This window comes from Myiozetetes cayanensis, unplaced genomic scaffold (assembly GCF_022539395.1).
Source record: "Myiozetetes cayanensis isolate MyiCay16 unplaced genomic scaffold, myiCay2020 scf2-11, whole genome shotgun sequence".
Classification (NCBI taxonomy): domain Eukaryota; kingdom Metazoa; phylum Chordata; class Aves; order Passeriformes; family Tyrannidae; genus Myiozetetes; species Myiozetetes cayanensis.
In genome coordinates, this window is record NW_026087411.1 from 34,391,599 (window position 1) to 34,409,752 (window position 18,154).

Sequence of the window (18,154 nt, forward strand, 5' to 3'; positions counted from 1 at the left end):
CTTGCTGGGGGGTCCGGGACCCGGGAGGAGGAGGAGGAGGAGGAAGGAGCGGGAGGAGCGGGATCCGCCGCTATGGCGCTGCTGCTGGCGCGCCGCGCTCTGCTGGCCGGCGGCCGGCGGGCCCCCCGCGCCCCGGCCCGGCCCCGCGGTGAGCGCCGCCTCTCGCCCCTCGGCACCTTCTCCCCGCCGCTCCTCCCGCCGCCGCCCCGCCGAGCCCCCTCTCTCCCCGCTCTGCCCGCAGCTCCGCCGGCGGCGCGGCTGTGCTCGGGAGCGGCGGGCGAGGCGGCGGCGGCGGCCGGCGGGGCCGGGGCGCTGCTGCGGCACCTGTGTCGCAAGCTGCGGGCCAGCGGGCCCGTGACGGTGGCCGAGTACATGCGGGAGGCGCTCACCAACCCCGCACAGGTGCGCCGGCAGCGGCCCCGGGGGATGGGGGCTGTGCCCCGGCCCCGCCGCTCACCGCGGCCCCGGCCCCTCTCCCCTCTGTGTCCCCCAGGGTTACTGCATCCCCTCTGTGCCCCCCAGGGTTACTACATCCCCTCTGTGCCCCCCAGGGTTACTACATCCCCTCTGTGTCCCCCAGGGTTACTACATCCCCTCTGTGCCCCCCAGGGTTACTACATCCCCTCTGTGTCCCCCAGGGTTACTACATCCCCTCTGTGCCCCCCAGGGTTACTACATCCCCTCTGTGTCCCCCAGGGTTACTACATCCCCTCTGTGTCCCCCCAGGGTTACTGCATCCCCTCTGTGTCCCCCAGGGTTACTACACCCGCCGCGGCGGCATCGGCGAGAGCGGGGACTTCATCACCTCGCCTGAAATAAGCCAGGTGTTCGGAGAGGTAACGCAGTTCCGTGTGTCCTCAGTGATTTTGTTTGTTTGTTTGTTTGATTCACCTTGTCCCCGCGGGGCTGGCTGGCGTCTTGGTGGACAGCAAGCTGTCCCTGAGCTAGTAGTGTGCCCCGGTGGCCAACAAGGCCAGTGCTATCCTGGGATGCATCAGGAAGCCTTGCCCAGCGGGTCAAAGGAGGTGATCCTACCCTCTTCTCTGTCCTGATGAGGCTGCATCTGGAGTGCTGTGTCCAGATGTGGGCTCCTCAGTACAGGAGAGACCTGGAGCTCCTGATGTGGGTCCAGTGGAGGGCAACAAGGGTAATTAAGGGACTGGAACATCTCTCTTGAGAAGAAAGGCTAAGAGACTTGGGGCTGTTCAGCCTCTTCCTTAAAAAGAGACAACAGAGGGACTCATCAGTGTCTGTAAGTATCTGAAGGGAGGGTGCCAAGAGGATGGAGCCAGGCTCTTCTCAGTGGTGCCGAGCAATAGGACAAGAGGCAATGGGCAGAAGCTGAGGCATGGGAAGGTCCACCTGAACATCAGGAAGAACTTCTTTACTGTGCAGTGACCGAGCACTAGAACAGATTGCCTAGAGAGGTTGTGCAGTCTCCCTCACTGGAGATATTCAAGAACTGTATGGACACAATCCTGTGCCATGTGCTCCAGGACCCTGCTTGAGTAGGGAGGTTGGACTAGATATGGTGACTTCTACCTTTACATATTCTATGATTTCCAGGCCAGTGTTCTGGTGCCTTACCAGTGTCAAAATACTTGAGTAGCAATAATAAGCTTCAAGTTATTTCTCAGAATCAAAATTGGTTCTGAGGGAGGAGGGGGTGTTTTCTGTGAAACTCCTTTCATGTGTATAGTCTGTAACACAGTTTGTGGTTATTAACACTATCATATAGAACTTGTTTATAAATAGAGTTATGGTGGTTTCCCGCTGTGAAAACTCTCTTCAGAAATAATTTCCAGAGTTCAGTCTGGCTGACTCTGATTTGTTTTTTCACTAGTGAAGATGCACTGAATGCTGTTCTTGTTAACACTTTGGTAAATGCATTGTTGTGAAGAACAGTTGTTCAGAGGCACCTGGCAGTGACCTGCATTTGAGCCTTAAGTAAAAGTTGTTGCCTCAGCCAGAACAGAGTCCCCACATTTACTGATGTGATGTGATGGAGAGTTGCTTCTGTTGGGCTGACAGCAAACAAGAGCACGAAGTTATGTATCATTATTATTCTTAACTTTGAAATGTGGAGTGAGAATGTGGCCATATTATCTTAGTTATTATGAGACAAAAGGCAGGTATCACTTTTCCACAAGTTCTGAAGTTACTACTGTAACCCTTTGTGTTGTTTCTCACTGACAGTTAATAGGAATATGGTATATTAGTGAATGGATGGCCATGGGCAAACCTAACACCTTCCAGCTGGTGGAACTGGGCCCAGGGAGGGGCACCCTTACTGAGGATATATTACGGGTAGGTGAAAACCATTCATATTTTTGTTTCTGGCTTTATTCCATGGCTGCTGTGAAATCTGAAGGAATGATGTTTTGCTGTCAGGGTTTAACCTTCCCTAGTAACCAAATCACTTCAGTCAGGTTTGCAGCTCAGACTCAAATTAAAATAGATGTGTGTTTCTGAGACACCAGGTCTCTCGTTCAGAAGCGGAACACAGGCCATTGTGTGCCCACCATATGGACACGTGTGTGGTCTTCCAAACAGCACTTGATAGAAGGAGAGGGCAGGAATATTCCATTACAAATTATTTCTGTGTAGGAAAGCATTATCCAAACTGGAAACCATTTAGGAGCTGTAACTGGGATGGAGGCCTCAGTGCAAGGAATAGGAAGAAGGGGGGGAGGACAGTAACACAGAGTGAAATTGTGTTAGTTCTTCTGGGGATTTCAGGGGCTTATTTCTTTTGAATTAACCCTTTGTGTTCAGTTGTGCTTGCATGGCTGTCAATTAAAATACTGCTGATTCGTACACAGATCACTAATGGGATTTAGCGCCTCAGAAGAACTTTTATTCTATTTACGTATATTAATGAAAAAAGAACAGTGGGATATTGAACACTGGTTTATGGTGTCAGTGAAAACGGAACCATTTTTCTCAAGATGTTAAACTGTCTCTGCAGATCTTAGAGGAGCTGCTGTTACTGTTCCAAATTAGCATTTCATGTTGTCCTTACAGCCTTGTAATATGTGCTGTGTTTTGCTAACTTTACTAGAAGGATAGCAGCTTTTATTAAAGTACATGAACAAATTCCCATTTCACTTCCTTCGGAAGGAGGACAATGCAGTCTCTTTCACTAAGGCTGTTTTATTAAACAGAAAGCCATCTAAATTTTTTTTATCTTGACTGTCAATAATGAGATGAAAGGTTAATACTTAAGCCTTTAATGTATACTGCACAAGACTGTGGCTAATAGAACTGATCTGCCTTTATAGGTCTTCAGCCAGCTCTCCTCTGTACTTAGTAAATGTGATGTCTCTGTTCACCTGGTAGAAGTGAGTCCCAAACTCGGCGAGATCCAAGCACAGATGCTGACAGGAGGGAAGGTGCAGCCAAGCCCCAAGGACGAGTCTGCTTACATGAAAGGCATGAGCAAGACTGGAATTCCCATTTTTTGGTACAGAGACATTCAGGATGTGCCATCAGGTGAGGAGCTTGAACACCTCATTAAAGGGATGGTGTCCTTCCTTCATATGCAGTTCTTTGATAACAGAGGTCATCTCTGCTGTCCTTCACATTAGACAGAAAAGTAGTTAAAATACATATTTGCTCTTACTTGTACAAGTCTGAGGCAGGAAATTTGCTCATTTTCATAACTACAACCTATTCTGCCTACCTTCATTTGGGAATAGCTATCAAATTTCATTTTCTGATGTTTTCTTTTCATGGGAAACCATTCACTGGCTTTGCCTGAATCTCCTTTCGTGAGATACTGCTCTAGAATTCATGGACTGAAAGCTAAAACTAGCTGTATAAATACTGTCTTTGATGTATCCAAGCTGGAAGTAATTATTTTGCAACCACATTAATTAGCTTAATTCATTAAAGATCATTAAAAAAAATAATTTTCAGCTGGAAGCTGCTACAGAAGAATAAATAATTTAATGCATTCTTTTTTTACCTTCCCCCAGGTTACAGCTTTTACCTAGCGCATGAGTTCTTTGATGCCTTGCCAATACATAAATTTCAGGTATAGCAAGATTATTACTGTAATTGTGAACATCTGTTTAAACACCTTCTCTCTTTCAGGAAGAACAGAATTAAGGTGCAAAATTAGACATATGTACTGTCTCTGCTGATAACATAATTCTAATTGAACTTGGACTTAATTCAGCTGATAACTGTAAAATTAGTAATTATTCTTGAATGAAAAAACTTGTAGAAAGCTAAGGATTTCTTTCTGCTGAGATAATGCTGAAGGGTTTGGGTTTTTTTTTCTGATGTTACATTAATGAAGTTATTAATTTCCACATGATTTTCTCTAACACTATTAACAAAAGACTGAAGGACTATCATTTAAATGGCAATGAGAGTTGCCAGTAGAGGCTAGTTATGATTCAGAAGAAACTAGTTTATGAGAAATCTCTGGTAGAGTGAATTATTTTATTTTGATAAGTTAAATATTGCACTGTCAATAGAAGAGGCGTTATTTTTCTTCAGAGCAGCATTCGTTCCTTTTAAGTGTCATTAAACCTGTATTTGTTGGCTCTGCAGATGAGACTCTACCACAAGGTTTTTCTAAAGCAGTTACTGGAATTAAATAGGATGAGTAATTGGTGTTAATAGCATATTGTGTTCTTAAAACATTCCTGAAAATGCTTGACATATTAGTTCAATCAAATAAACAAAATGCTGTGGTACCCATTAGAGTGTAAAATGAGTACTTTGGGCTTGTTAAACAGCGAACTGAGAAAGGCTGGCGGGAAGTGTTGGTTGATATAGATCCAGAAGCTCCTGATCAGCTGCGGTTTGTCCTGTCACCATCCAGCACTCCTGCAACAGAAAACTTCATCCAAGTGAGTTTATGCCTACAAGAGCTCTTACTTACACCTTTTGTGACTCTTTCAAGTATATTTAACTGCTTCTCAATTACCTTGACAGCAAGAGGAGGGCTCCCAATCTACATACAAATAAGTAAATAGAGCTTATTTCCATTCTGCAAGATTTCCACAAGCATTGAATTTTGTATGCTGTGAAAACGTAACACAGAAATAAACACATCCACCCAGCTTTGCAGAATCAGAGCTCGAACACACAAAATGCTTCAGAGAGCAAACTGTGGCAGCAAGTGACAAGGGCGAGTTCTACACTGCACGGTGTTCACATCACCATCCCAGCAGTGGCCGTGCCCCAGCCAGGCTCTCGTGGTACTGCTGCAGGCAGCTGGGTGCTTCTGTGCTGTGCTGACCCTTAATGGAAAGGGTCCATAAGTGGTTTTTTTCCTGAAGTTCACTGGATACTCAAAAGTTATAAAATTAAGTCCTGGAGACCAAAACCAGCTACAAAATTTCACACAGGAAGGCCTCTTTGAAGGGTGTGCACAGCTGAAGAGCTGTTTTCATTCTGTCAGTACCACAGTAAGGAGGTTTCACCTGATGCAGGTATTCTTACTTGGTAGAAAAATTCTTCTTGGACTACAGGTTACTACAGAAGACGTGACTGAAGTCCAGCACTCAGAAAACACTAGTGGAAAATGACTGATAGCAAAACTAGCTCAAGCTGTGGGTAGCCTAGAATACACACCCTGTACCTCAGTCCCAAGACATCAAGCATGAAGAACTCTTGCCCTGTACTTATCTGCTAATACAGGTGTTTTGGTCTCTGAACTCTACACTAGCCAGAAGAAACGAGAGATCACGTGGAAGTGTGTCCCGAGGCTGGTGTCATCATCCAGAGGCTTGCCTGTCGCATAGAGAAGGATGGTGGGGCTGCACTGGTTGCGGATTATGGCCATGATGGAACCAAAACTGACACCTTCCGGGTAAGTCATTTAGCCTTCAAGAAGAAGCCAAAATACTCTGTTATCTTTTATTTGTCCCTTTGATCATTAGGTTCTTCTAAGTTCTCAGGTGGACGTAATAGCAAAAACTGCATTATGCTGCAAGTTATAAAACTGAGTAATTCTTATTTAATCTGTACTTACAAGGATTTCTCTCAGATGGAAGAGGATAATCTGGGCCCTCACTACATTTATCTCAAATTTTCCATGTATGATTTGCTATTCTCACCCCTCAAACGCACAGCTTAGTTTTCGCTGGCCCCAACTCTGACAGCTGGACTACAGCTGAGTATAATCTTCCAATTTAATTTTTCAGGGTTTCCAGAATCACAAACTTCACGATGTGCTGAGCGCTCCTGGCACAGCAGACCTGACAGCAGATGTTGATTTCAGCTATCTTCGAAAGATGACACAGGAAAGGACAACTACATTAGGCCCCATAAAACAGCGGGAGTTTTTAAAAAACATGGGCATTGACCTCCGGTTGCAGGTACGATAGTGCTTACAGGTACATAACTCTCCCACTCCACAGACAATACTTTTAAGCAGCAAGAGAGCTTTTGTAAAAATCTGATTTTAAAATGAAGTTGTTCAAAATAATGCATAGATGGGAGATCCAGAAAGTTGCTTCTACTAGACAGAAGTCACTCAGGATCCCTGGAAGTAAACTGATCATATTATATTTAGGAGCATTTAATGCAAAACTTAGCTCATACATGGATGTATATAGCACCACCAGTGATCTCACTAGTTCCACCTAACCATTACAGCACTGTTAGATTAGTGTAAGTGAAAAGGATGCAAAAGGGATTGCAGGTGTGTGGGAATTTACAGGAAAGCAGGAAGAGCTGTAACCTGCATTCTCTTTTTTTTTTTTTCAGGTGCTCTTGCAGAATTCACGTGACACAGCAACTCGTGAGCAGTTACTTCGCAGCTATGATATGCTGATGAATCCTGAGAACATGGGGGACTGCTTTAACTTTTTTGCCCTGCTCCCTCACCACAGACTTGTACATCCTGACAAGAAAGATAAGCCAGAATCAAAGTCTCCCTTACCACCTGTTGCTGGATTTAATGAACTCCTACTGAAGTAATTTCAAGTACTATAGCAAAACGTCTGATAGCAGTAGTTTTCAATAACATCCTATTAAATTTTAAAAACAAATCCCAGTAAAAGGAACTGAGTCATGCATTTTATGGTTTTACATACTAAATGTTTTGCAATAATGTAATTAATGTATATACAGTAAAGTAAGAACTAAGTATCTTTGAACAGAAGGCAGATGAAGTACCTTCTTCAGGCAATTTTCTCAATCTACGCTTCAGGGCTCAGCCACATTTTGGCAGGGAGTGCTATTTCAGAGTAAATTAGTGCAGCACACTAAGCCTCCTGGCTGACCTACTCAAAGCGGTATAAGTGGTAATAAAACACTGCTCTTACAGAAAACAGCACACACAGAGCAGAGAATGAACAATGTTTCAGGGGGGTCTTAGGATAGAGCTGAGTGAGGTACTGACTAGTGAATAAAAACTTGTCAGTAACAAACAGATGAGCTAAGGAGTCTTTAAATGTACTCAGCTTTTGTACTTGAATAAAATCAAGATGCCCTGAAAATATTTTTATAAAGAGAATGGTGACAGGATGCATGCAAAAAAAGTTACTGCTAACAGAATTCCCAGAGCAGGGCATATCTCATGTCAGATCCACAAACAAGCAAGCGTTTACTTCTGAGAACATTTGATAGGAGAGATAATTCATGTAAATAAAAAGAACAAGACTGATAGGGAAATAAATTTTATTTTCAAGCTTATCAGAGGATATTTACAAACAATGGGATGTATAAAAATATAAAAGTACTTGACAGTGTCCTTTTGAGGCTATAAATTTTACATGAGCTTTTTTCCTAGCATCACCAGCACTATTGCTTGAATGAATGCAACTTAATTCATCTAGGGATAAGGGTATTAAACACTGTAACCTACTGCTGTCAAAGTTTGCAGTAAAGGTAGAAAAAAAAGGGAATAAAAAACCCAGCTATTTTTACTACTCTGAAGAAAGTTTACTCCTAATGTATGTCTGATTTTTTTGGTTTCTTGACTATTAGCTGCTTGTGGCTTCTCTTGTCTGGCCCCATAAGTCTGCATATATGATCAGGCAATCTCCTCCAAAGGCCAACAGTGTTATTTTTATTTTAATACAACTTGAAGAATAAATAGGTCATATAATATTTTGAAGCAAAGCAGACTTCATGGGGAGAGACATCAGCTAGGCCTCCTACTTCATTGTTGTCCCCTCCTTCCTCCATTCCTGTTGTGCTTTTTCAAGTGACTGAGCTGGCTTTATTTCCTCCCTTAAAACAACACAACAAAAAAACCACAGGTAAACCCGAAGTGACAGCTCAAGTATAAAATCTGAACCAAACTGTATCTACATTACTACAGTTAGGATGGAAGATAGCAATGCCTTCACTGAAATTTGGTCACTTGAGCAGTGGAAGGTGAAAAACAGTACTGCTTCCCTTGCCAAGCCTGGGCAAATGCCAGACTACTAACATCACAGGTTACTGCTCTGGTTCCAATGATGAAAAATCGCGCCTCTCTGAAGAATCAGTCCTGAAACCCTCCCCTAACAGGGTTAAGAAGCCAGAGCTCAGCCTCCAAAATGCAGTGGCAGGTTAAAGATGAAGGGCAATAGGAAAGGAAAAGGCGGGTTAAAGACCTGAACCTACCTGTGGGCATGTACTTCTGCAATTGCCACTGACTTTACTGCCAGGTCACTGCTATCACAAGCAGCTGCCAGCCCCGAAATAACCACGTAACATTTTCAGTTTATCTAACAACTTTTAAAGTCTGCTCACCTGTTTCCTTACCTGAATAACAACAATAGAAAAAATACTTATCTACATACAAACAAAGAAGAAAATCTTTGTAGGAGAGAGGAGATACCCCAAATCCTCTCACTGACTTTGCAGCTCAAGCCTGTTATCAGTATTTTTTAAGTATTTCCAACCAAGCTGCAGTTAAGCAGCTTGGCACATCAGGGGTATGTACAGCCATCCTGCACCTTCCAGCAGCACAATGCTGTTATCCCACAAAAGGTAAAGATTCCACCCTTTCTGTTTCTTAAAATAGGACCAAAAAAACCCTCTTTGATTTGCATTTAACATTCATGGCCCTAGACTTCTTTGAAATACTATGAACTCGAACTGATCTCCAAGGGAATAATTTCCAAAGAACAGTGCTGATTCCCTTCTATTGTGCTACAAGTCCAACAAGTGGTTGGGAATTCTGCATAACAAACTGAGTTAGGAGTTGATTTCAGACCCTTCATTGAGCTTAAACAGCACTGGACACAGTAAAAAGGATGGGAGGGGCTGCAGGTTATGGTGGAAAAGCAAGTCCTTTCTCCTACAATCCAGCTGCCCTGGCAGAAGCAACAGGTGACGTATCCACTGTTACTCCTAGGTTTTGAGCAGAGTTAAGATATAAGCTAGCAGGCTACAAACTACTCCTGATGTAACTCCAAGGAACTTTAAAAAAATTAGAAAAATATTAGAAAAATTTAAAAATTTAGTTACTCAAAACAACAGAAGAAAGCTGCATGTATTTTTCCCTATTTTTCCACATCCTTCTGCTAGAAGCTGGTCTTCTAGAGTGAAAGGATATGCTACATCAAGTCTTGTGTGCTCTCTGTGCATTACTTGTGTAGTTTTAAGGCAAAATGCCTTTGGTGTGTATCAACGACACGTGCCAGCCTTGCACAGCAGTGCACTGTTGTGGCTTATTGCTTTAATAGACAAAGAACTAGCATAGCTTTGATTGTCATCTCCTTAGATTGTCAGCCAGCATTTCAAGAGGAATGTGAGAAGTTATGGGTTTGGGTTTTTTTTTGGTGTCTGGAAAAAGTTCAATTAGGGCAAAGACACACATATTTAACTGTCTTAAGAGCAGCAAATTATTCCTTCATCTATGAAGCTGTATTTGACTAAACCACCATGTTTTGCTTTAGCCAAGATATTCTGCATCAATTTCTTTTTAGAGTCTCTTTTCAACATCCACAGTTTAGGAAATGGGAAATGTATCTAAGTAACAGAAAACAGTCCTCTATGGCCTAGTAAATAGGGATTAGAAAACTATTACAAAACTCCTATTGCGTAGGCTATGAAAAAAACACAAAAAACCTTGAAAAACACAGAAACCATTCAACCTGTACACATTACACCTCAGAGGTGGCTTTGCTGCCACCCAGCTGAGTGAAATGTTACCCAACAGGGCTTATCCCACTGTCCAGTAACTACTCATAGTTAAAGTCGGAGATGGAGAAAAGCTTGTCAGGCGACAGTCTATTCCCATGTCCACGCAGGATCCTCTGGGGCTTTACACACCGAACTATGCGTACAGCATTTGGAAAGAGCAATAGCTGTTCCACAACTTATCTTCAGTTTCTGTCTGGAGCGTCCTTCTTTGCTGCAATTTAGCATAATGAATAAATCAAGGGTCTTCTTCCATGTCATCTGGATTAGGAGCCATAATGAAATGCTGGGGGTACTCAAGGTTGTGCTCGTAAGCATGTTCTTTCCAGCGTGCATCGTCACTCTCGTGGGTAATGTAACGCTCTCCAATGCGGGTTTCAAATTCTCTGAGGTCAAGCCAAGTCTGATAATCCTAAGAAGCAAAACAGATTTAAGGAAGCAGTTTTAAGAAAGAGCAGCACAACGTTCCCACAGATAAATTCTGCAGTTTGTCTCTCTTTTAACAGAAAAAGCCACAAGATACAAGCAAGATCTGTTTAAACAATTAGAAAACGAAAAAAGAAAACCAAACCCAAACATCCCACAAAATACCCCAGCACTGTCCACAAAGAGTAGTTCAAAATTAAATAGGTTAGTATAGGTTGTAAATAATGAAAACTTTTTTGTAACAAGATGGCTATGTATCTTTATTATTAATTGTATATATACACATATATGAAATTATACTTATTCCAATATTGTTTATTCTCAAAACAATTTGGATTTTCCCTTTAACATTATGGCTATGTGCATGCAGTATTGTGAAACCGCTGTGAAAGGAACTCAGCTCAAAGCAGCAGATAAATTCCATTCCTAACAAATCCGTTCTAAACCAACTACAAGTGACAGCACACCCCAGCCCGTGTGTCCACTTCAGCGCCGAACAAACAATGGTTGTCTCCATGCTGATTTCACAGGGCTCCCTGCACTCAGGGGAGGAGCCAAAGGAGTAAAACCACGTCGGTGTCAGACAGAAAGTAAAGGGTGGGAGAGACAAGACAATGAATGCTCCAGAATCCTGGAGCACATAAAGCTAAAACCCGAAATATTCAAGCCTCCATTGATGCTTGTTAGCAGAATGTGATGAAAGCAGCCTCTGAAGGATTTCGGCCAAAAAAGCATTATTCACCCATTATGAACATAGTGAAAAAGGCAGATGAGTTTACCTGTAACCATGGGTGACTAAGGGATTTGTCAACACTGAAACGTTTTCTCATCTTCACTTGAAGCAAATTGTTTATTAAATCAATGGCTGACAAAGAAGAACAAAAAAAATTGTATTGTTTAAACACTAATCATCTCTATCATCATTCACACAGTGCAGTGGAAATGAATTTTATGTGCACGTCTATCCTTCTGAACTCTTCTAAATTTAACCAAGCTCTTGAATTTCATATTTAGCTTTGCTAATGTTAAATGAGGCTACAAAATAGGTACAGGATAAGCTTCCCCCTACTTTTGACGGAAACACTAGAACCTTTACTATATTATTCATTAATATGTTTCCCTACTGATTTTAGTGATTTTCAGAAGTGCCTAAAAAGCTTAAGCATAATCCTGTGTTCCACAATTATGTAAGTACCTCCACTACTGTATACTTTTGAACATGTCCACCCATGTCTACCGGTGTTAGTTGTGTATACATTACCAAAGCTGGCACTGGAGAGCTTGAGGATAACCTTGTAAACTTGACATTTAAATCCATATTTGCTGTACAAAATGTACAAAACTTAATGCACAAAACTTAAATTCCAGATTCAACTTTAAACTGTTTCAGTGCTGATAGTGTAGATTAAGTATGGTTTGAGATCAGCATTCAGCAAATAGACACACAACTGAACCTTTCACTGGAAAGTTTGGGAAGTTTCAGGTTATTCATCCCACTCCTCATGCATGCAATTAATTTTTCTTGCTAAATCTATTGACTCTCCTGCCCTGAAAATGATCTAAAGCATTATATTTAACAATTTATCTTGTATGTATGGTCGGAAAATGTATGGTATGCCAGGTCATATTTATCAACTTTAGCATAGTCTACTAAACTCAAACTACCAATAATTCACACACTCCTTTCTGATTGAATTTTGAGGTTTAAGAATTTTAATTTGTTTTCTTCCCATAAAAGCATTCTAATAGAGAAAATTAATTTCTTTACCTTCACTAGAAATTTCCTTCCAAGGATTTGGTGGGTACATAAATGCCGCATTTTGAATCTGATCGTTTATATCCTCATCTTCATTAAACGGGAATGTACCACTGAGGCTCACATAGACAATGACCCCTACTGACCACATGTCTAGGGAGCGGTTGTAACCTTTACTCCTGAGCACTTCAGGGGCAAGATAAGCAGGAGTCCCCACCACAGAGCGCCTGAAAGACTTTTCACCAATGATGCGTGCAAAGCCAAAATCACACAGCTTCACCTGCAAAAGAAACGTATTTTGCACTGAGAAATCTCTGCTTGATCTCCAAAGCATGTTACTGCCTGACACCAGAAGGGTACTTGACACCCTTTCTGCCATCACTTAAACACTCAGAGACGAAACATTACATAAGCCAGTCAGTTAAGGTTTTAGGCTGCTGGTTTTGCAAACTGCGAATCAGCCATGCTTCAGATCAAGGCATGAACCTCGGCTCTGAGGCAGTTTGCATAGTACATGGCCACAAGTGTGCAAATAAGGACAAAAACCCTGATTCCAAACTCACCTCATTTCAAAGGTAAATCTGCACCCTCAGAAGGCACAGAACCAAAGTTAAAAACACATGTGAATCCCAGCCATATCACATTCCTCTTAATCATATTCTTGAAGCTGGAGGCTTCAGCTACACAGAAATCAAACAATGCTCAAATTCAGACCCAACCAGCTCTGGACAGAACATCCAGGTAAAAAGCATCAACAGCTGGTGTGTGCACCAATGCTCTAATGTTCGTGGTTCTGCAACAGTTCCTTAATTTGAACACGGCAGGCATACAGATAAAGGCATCCAGATCAAGTCCAACACTTAACCCCAAGTTAATATGCCCTCCTTAGGGGTATAAGAAAGAGCAATGCACTAAAGGCATTTAGTGGGGGGAAGGGAAAAAAAGAGAAAACTATAATACATGCAGTTCAAGTAATTCTAGGCCATGTCAGTTGAACAATCCCACGAGTGGTCGCTTTTTAAGCTGCAATGTCTAAATTTCTTTTGAAAAAGAACAATGAAAAAATGACGAAAAGTATTTTTTAATCTTCACTCACTTGAGGGAATGGTTCTGCTGATGCTAGTAGTACATTTTCTGGTTTTAAATCACAGTGCACAATATTCTTGAAGTGTAAATTCCTCAAAGCAACAAGTATCTACCAAAAGGAAAGAACATTTTATGAACACATTAAAGCAGATCAGAAGTGTCAAAAGACACACACACTAACCAATACAGCAATTTATATCAACATAGTCCTCAAGAACAAACCCATATTTACTGTGCAAGTACTGTTTTTTCCAGCCTATCAAGACTTGGAACCAATGGGTTTTATTCTACCACCCCTTTTTTTTCCCCTCCTCCACTTACTGTTTTGACATTCATCTTTAGATACCCATAATCTTATGTCTTTGGAAAGAAGGACTGGAAAAATTAACATTATTAATATTCAAAGTTCTTTTCATGTTTATTCCACTTTCATTAGATGTGCAGCCCTTTGTGCTGTCTCTTTTAAATAACCTTCTCCAAATTCCATCCTCTCATAATTACAAAAGCTAAATATAGTCTTTCCTCTCAAAGTAGAGAAACTGAATGCCAACCTGAGTGACCATGAACTTAGTTATTCGTTCTGGAAGTCGACTTTTCTCACTGGAAAGAATCATCTCTAGCATATCCCCATGCAGCTTTTCCATCACAACAAAGACCCGTTCTGGGGTTTCAAACATACATTCCAGGTTCACAATCCCAGGGTGGTGCAAATTCTAAAATAAAGTAGCACAGGTACATCACTAAAACAAAACAGTATGAAATAGCCTGAATTACACTGAAATGCTGCACCACAAATTAAAAAATAAACCAGGTTAAGTGGAGAGTTAGAGGTGAAAAAAACTCCACAATGTCTGATGCAAGAAACTAGCCTGAAACAAACATCAAGCTATGAAACATGCCAATTATGACTACTGAGACTAATTTGTTTAACACAAGTTATCTGTAATGATTAATTTAATAGTTAATGCATGTTCTGTACTCAAGCTACTGAGTGTAAGAATAACACTCAAAGATTGAGGAGCCAGTAGTGAAAGGTAACACAAAATAGTACAGTTGCCTGCTACCAAGGGGAGACAACATGGAGCCAAAATACATGTCTTCAGTGGATCCCATACAGGAGGTAGGTTCCCGCCCCAAGTTATCAACTCTACCAAGTAATCAGGAATTCCTGCTCTTTTAAGACTCCATTTTAAAAAGTACTCAGAAATCACATACGTAGATTTAAAAAACAATTCACAGCGCTTACACACAATAAAAAAATCTTATCAACGGTTTGAGGCAAAACTCCAGTATTACCCAAAAATCACTTTTATACCTGGAGAATGGCTACTTCATTACGAAGCTGACTTTCCTGTTTAGTTGGAAACCTCATCTTGTCAATTACTTTGATAGCCACATCTCTTCCAGTCTTCCTATGTTTTCCTAAACAGAAAGTCAATGTCAGCCATCAAGAGGCAGAAGCAATTCATAGTTATGAAACATTAAAGCAGAAATTCCTTTTTGGGGAAATAAGTATATTCCGTCAATATGCACAACATTACTATATTCATATTTAAATTTGAAACTGGCATATGAGTAAAAGAAGTGATCAGCCTCAACAGGAGTTCTGAAGGTTAAATTTCAACTAGTTACTACTTTGCTGTCAGGTACGTACATTGACATTAGATGTATTAGGTGAAGTTTTTGCACATAAGCAAGTAATACCTACTCCACAGAGTACTGCCTCTGTTCTGTAAAAAAACAACAACAAAACAATTCAAGGCCAAAGTGAAGACAGATCTACAAGCCTTCTCCTGTGGTTTCATACTTTCATGGGTTCCACATGCACAGGAAATTACATACCTAAAACTCCATGGGAATGACAGAGTAATTACGTGCCCTGAGGAACAGCAAGACCTTTAACAGCCAGGGGCATTCTACTGTGATCAAAAAGCTCTAAAAGGTTGTGGTAAGAAAAACCCATGCTCGTAGCACCACATACTATTCCTTGCTGCCACCTGCATCAGTTCCATGAGAAGCATTCTGCAATACACAGGAAAGCCGTTTCCAAGGCTGACTGAGTAGCTGTAAATGCCTCCCCAGCTTCTTCACAACTGCTAAACTGACTTCTATCACAACAGAGTCATCATCAGAGAGGTTAACAGGATCACACAGTCACATCAGAGATTAACGAATCACACACTGGAAGACCTTGGCAATCTAAGACATTTAATGCTAAACTAATATAGGATGGTAAGTCTGAACCAAAGAAAAGTAAGTCATTATCCACTCAGCAAAAGGTCTGGAAACCATTTTAGGAATAGGGACGACACACAGCTACAGTGCAAGTGGCACTAAGGGTTCTACCAGCACTGCTGTGGGGAGCACAGCTACAGCTCACCAACCACCCAGCTGGGCCATCCCTGCTGCTCTGCAGTCAGTACTGGTGGCCAAGGCTTAGTCAGGCACAGGTACTGCTCCAAAGGCTGCTGTGCCAAGCAACTAATGCACCTGCCTTAAACATTATCATTAATAAAGGGCTTATGTCCACAGGATGAAGGATATTGAAATGTAGCAGAAATACCATCAATTACAAACTAGGTGCAAGACACAGAAAAGAAATGCTAGGCTGCTAAAGAACGTAAAGCAAACCAACCAATCTAAGAAAACACTGAACTACAGAAGCCAGACTACAGCTAAAAATGAAACATGAAGAAAGACTAGCAGAACAGCAGCTTGAAAATTCCTTTCCTTAAGCAAAACACAGTCAACCAGGTTTCAGTGCAAGTTTTACATCAATAAGAAATGGTCAAGAATTGTTTTTTCTGTTTCCATTTTTCAGACAAAAATAGGAAAAGCAGAGGGAAACTGTTCTCACTGAAACAGGAGCTGGATATCTATATCCTATAGCTTCTTCATTTGCAATTTTGGAAATGTTTGTGGAGACGAGAGGACACAAAAACCCTTCACAACAACAACAAAAAGCCCCATGACAATGAAAGCAACTTAATTTTACCTTTGTTTAAATAAAAGGATTTTGTTACCATTGTATCAGTAAGCCTACACAAGTGGGGAAAAGCCAACATCAGAAGTTACCAGATCTAGTCTCCCCAAACACCAGCAACAATTAAGCAGTGTGCAAGAGCCAGCAAAACAATAGTCTTTTATATTCTCTTTTCATACTGCTTCTGCCTGTGATTTTATCTTAAGAAGTATGCATATCCTGTATATTTTAAGGCCTCATTAAGGAAAAAAAATTAATATAATGAAAGCTTTTCACAAATATTTACTATGCTTACAGGCATTTATAAGCATTGAATCATGCAAAATATGCAAGATGAGATTTATCTACAAGGCAATTTAGAAGAATATATTTAGAAATAAAATTCAACCATTAAAATAGTGTCTGCATTTGTGCATTTCTATTCATAATAGAAGGAGCACACTTTGATTCACACTATTCTCTAAGAAATACAGTGGGGAAAAAAACTGACCTCTCTCAAGAGTGATGTAAAACCAGACCAAACTACATCTCCATCAAGCAGTTTAGGAGTAATAAAGTATCTAACTATGCAATTGGCACACAGAAAAATCACAGCCACAATACTTCCTGACTAGAAAGGAAATATGACAGAAGCAGAAAAGTTACCACTTTTAAATCATTACTTAAGACTTTTTCTTTCTTTCCAGATTTATGGTCTGTAGTTTTCTCAACACTTGAGATATCAACATGAGATTAAAAAAAAAAAGAAAAAAGATAGATAGAAACAGTTCATATGATGTATTTCTAGTATTTCTTCTTTTTGTTATTACACATTATTAACAATTTATATGCAGCAATAGAATTTTTTAAAATCTAGGTGATAAAATACATTTGAAACCTGGGTTTGGGTTTCAAGGTTCTTGACAAAGAAATCTTCTCTCTAATTTATCCTGCTGACACAAATTTGTTTGCATAAAATCTGTCAATAATACGTTTGCATAAATACTGTCAAGCCCTTAACTATGTGTTTTTCTAATTCCTTTTGGCCACATCTCTCAGGGGTCATTCAAAACAGGTATAATTGACAGCCTCTTCAAATACATGACTTCTAATACTGTATAACACAGACAACAGTGTTAGAATTTGCAAATTTAAAAAAAAAAAATCATTAACCAAGGCCAAATTTAGAATAGGATTGCTTTGTATTTAATTGTGATCAAAATGCAGTGCATATTCTAAACTGATTATGATGCCAGTGCAAAACTGCAAATGCAAAAATGTAATTGTAAGGAATAGTGTATATAAAACTGCAGAGACCCAAGACAAAGTAATCCAAACCAAACTTTTAACAAGATAAACTTCACCTAGACATTCAAGATAGAGCTAAGTAAATAGGAAAAGGCTAATTTTATCAGACATTCTACCTTCAAAAATGTATAATGGAACATAATGCCATTTACCTCCATATACAATACCAAACTGACCAGAACCCAGCACTTCATCGGCAAATATTTGGTACACAGAGCTGATATCCTAGCGTATGAAAAAAAGAAATCACAAATATCAGAAGTAATCAAAATGTTCAGGACTGCATTAGTGAGTACTGGCTAAGCTGTATTTATATTTGGCATTAATCAAACTCTGTAAAGGATACCATCATTACACTGAAGGGAGTGGGAAAACACAACAAACTTTTCCTGAAGAGGATCCACTCAGCTGCACTATAAGCAGGGATATTTTCATACAAACTTAACAGCTGTGGCAGGTTAATAGTGCTTCCTGCAGGTAACATGGATTTCTTTAGCTACAGTGCCCTGGTGTTGTTT

At 40.7% G+C, this 18,154-nt stretch overlaps 2 protein-coding genes across 2 annotated transcripts in view; one reads left to right on the forward strand and one right to left on the reverse strand.

Moving 5' to 3' along the window:
* The first annotated feature begins 72 nt into the window (after window positions 1-72).
* Window positions 73-6,959, forward strand: NDUFAF7 (NADH:ubiquinone oxidoreductase complex assembly factor 7). Its single transcript, XM_050315692.1, has 9 exons — window positions 73-402; window positions 756-836; window positions 2,197-2,307; window positions 3,282-3,492; window positions 3,978-4,036; window positions 4,749-4,862; window positions 5,684-5,827; window positions 6,162-6,335; window positions 6,727-6,959. The coding sequence occupies exons 1-9, from the start codon at window positions 73-75 to the stop codon at window positions 6,937-6,939; spliced, it is 1,437 nt and encodes a 478-aa protein (XP_050171649.1). The 3' UTR covers window positions 6,940-6,959.
* A 665-nt stretch (window positions 6,960-7,624) lies between these two features.
* PRKD3 (protein kinase D3) overlaps window positions 7,625-18,154 on the reverse strand; it is a 44,926-nt gene continuing 34,396 nt past the window's right edge. The window contains exons 13-19 of the mRNA XM_050315304.1: window positions 17,789-17,861; window positions 14,682-14,788; window positions 13,918-14,079; window positions 13,377-13,475; window positions 12,293-12,560; window positions 11,304-11,389; window positions 7,625-10,510 (exon numbers count right to left, since the gene is read on the reverse strand). Of these exons, the coding sequence (XP_050171261.1) occupies window positions 10,337-10,510; window positions 11,304-11,389; window positions 12,293-12,560; window positions 13,377-13,475; window positions 13,918-14,079; window positions 14,682-14,788; window positions 17,789-17,861 (969 nt within the window). The 3' untranslated portion in view covers window positions 7,625-10,336. The remainder of the gene's footprint in view (window positions 10,511-11,303; window positions 11,390-12,292; window positions 12,561-13,376; window positions 13,476-13,917; window positions 14,080-14,681; window positions 14,789-17,788; window positions 17,862-18,154) is intronic.

Excerpts from the sequence above, each read along its gene's own strand:
- NDUFAF7 (XM_050315692.1), top strand. The coding sequence starts at position 73 with ATGGCGCTGCTGCTGGCGCGCCGCGCTCTGCTGGCCGGCGGCCGGCGG. Across the intron at positions 837-2,196 it reads TAAGCCAGGTGTTCGGAGAG|TTAATAGGAATATGGTATAT; the intron begins GTAACGCAGTTC and ends TCTCACTGACAG. Across the intron at positions 4,037-4,748 it reads TGCCAATACATAAATTTCAG|CGAACTGAGAAAGGCTGGCG; the intron begins GTATAGCAAGAT and ends CTTGTTAAACAG.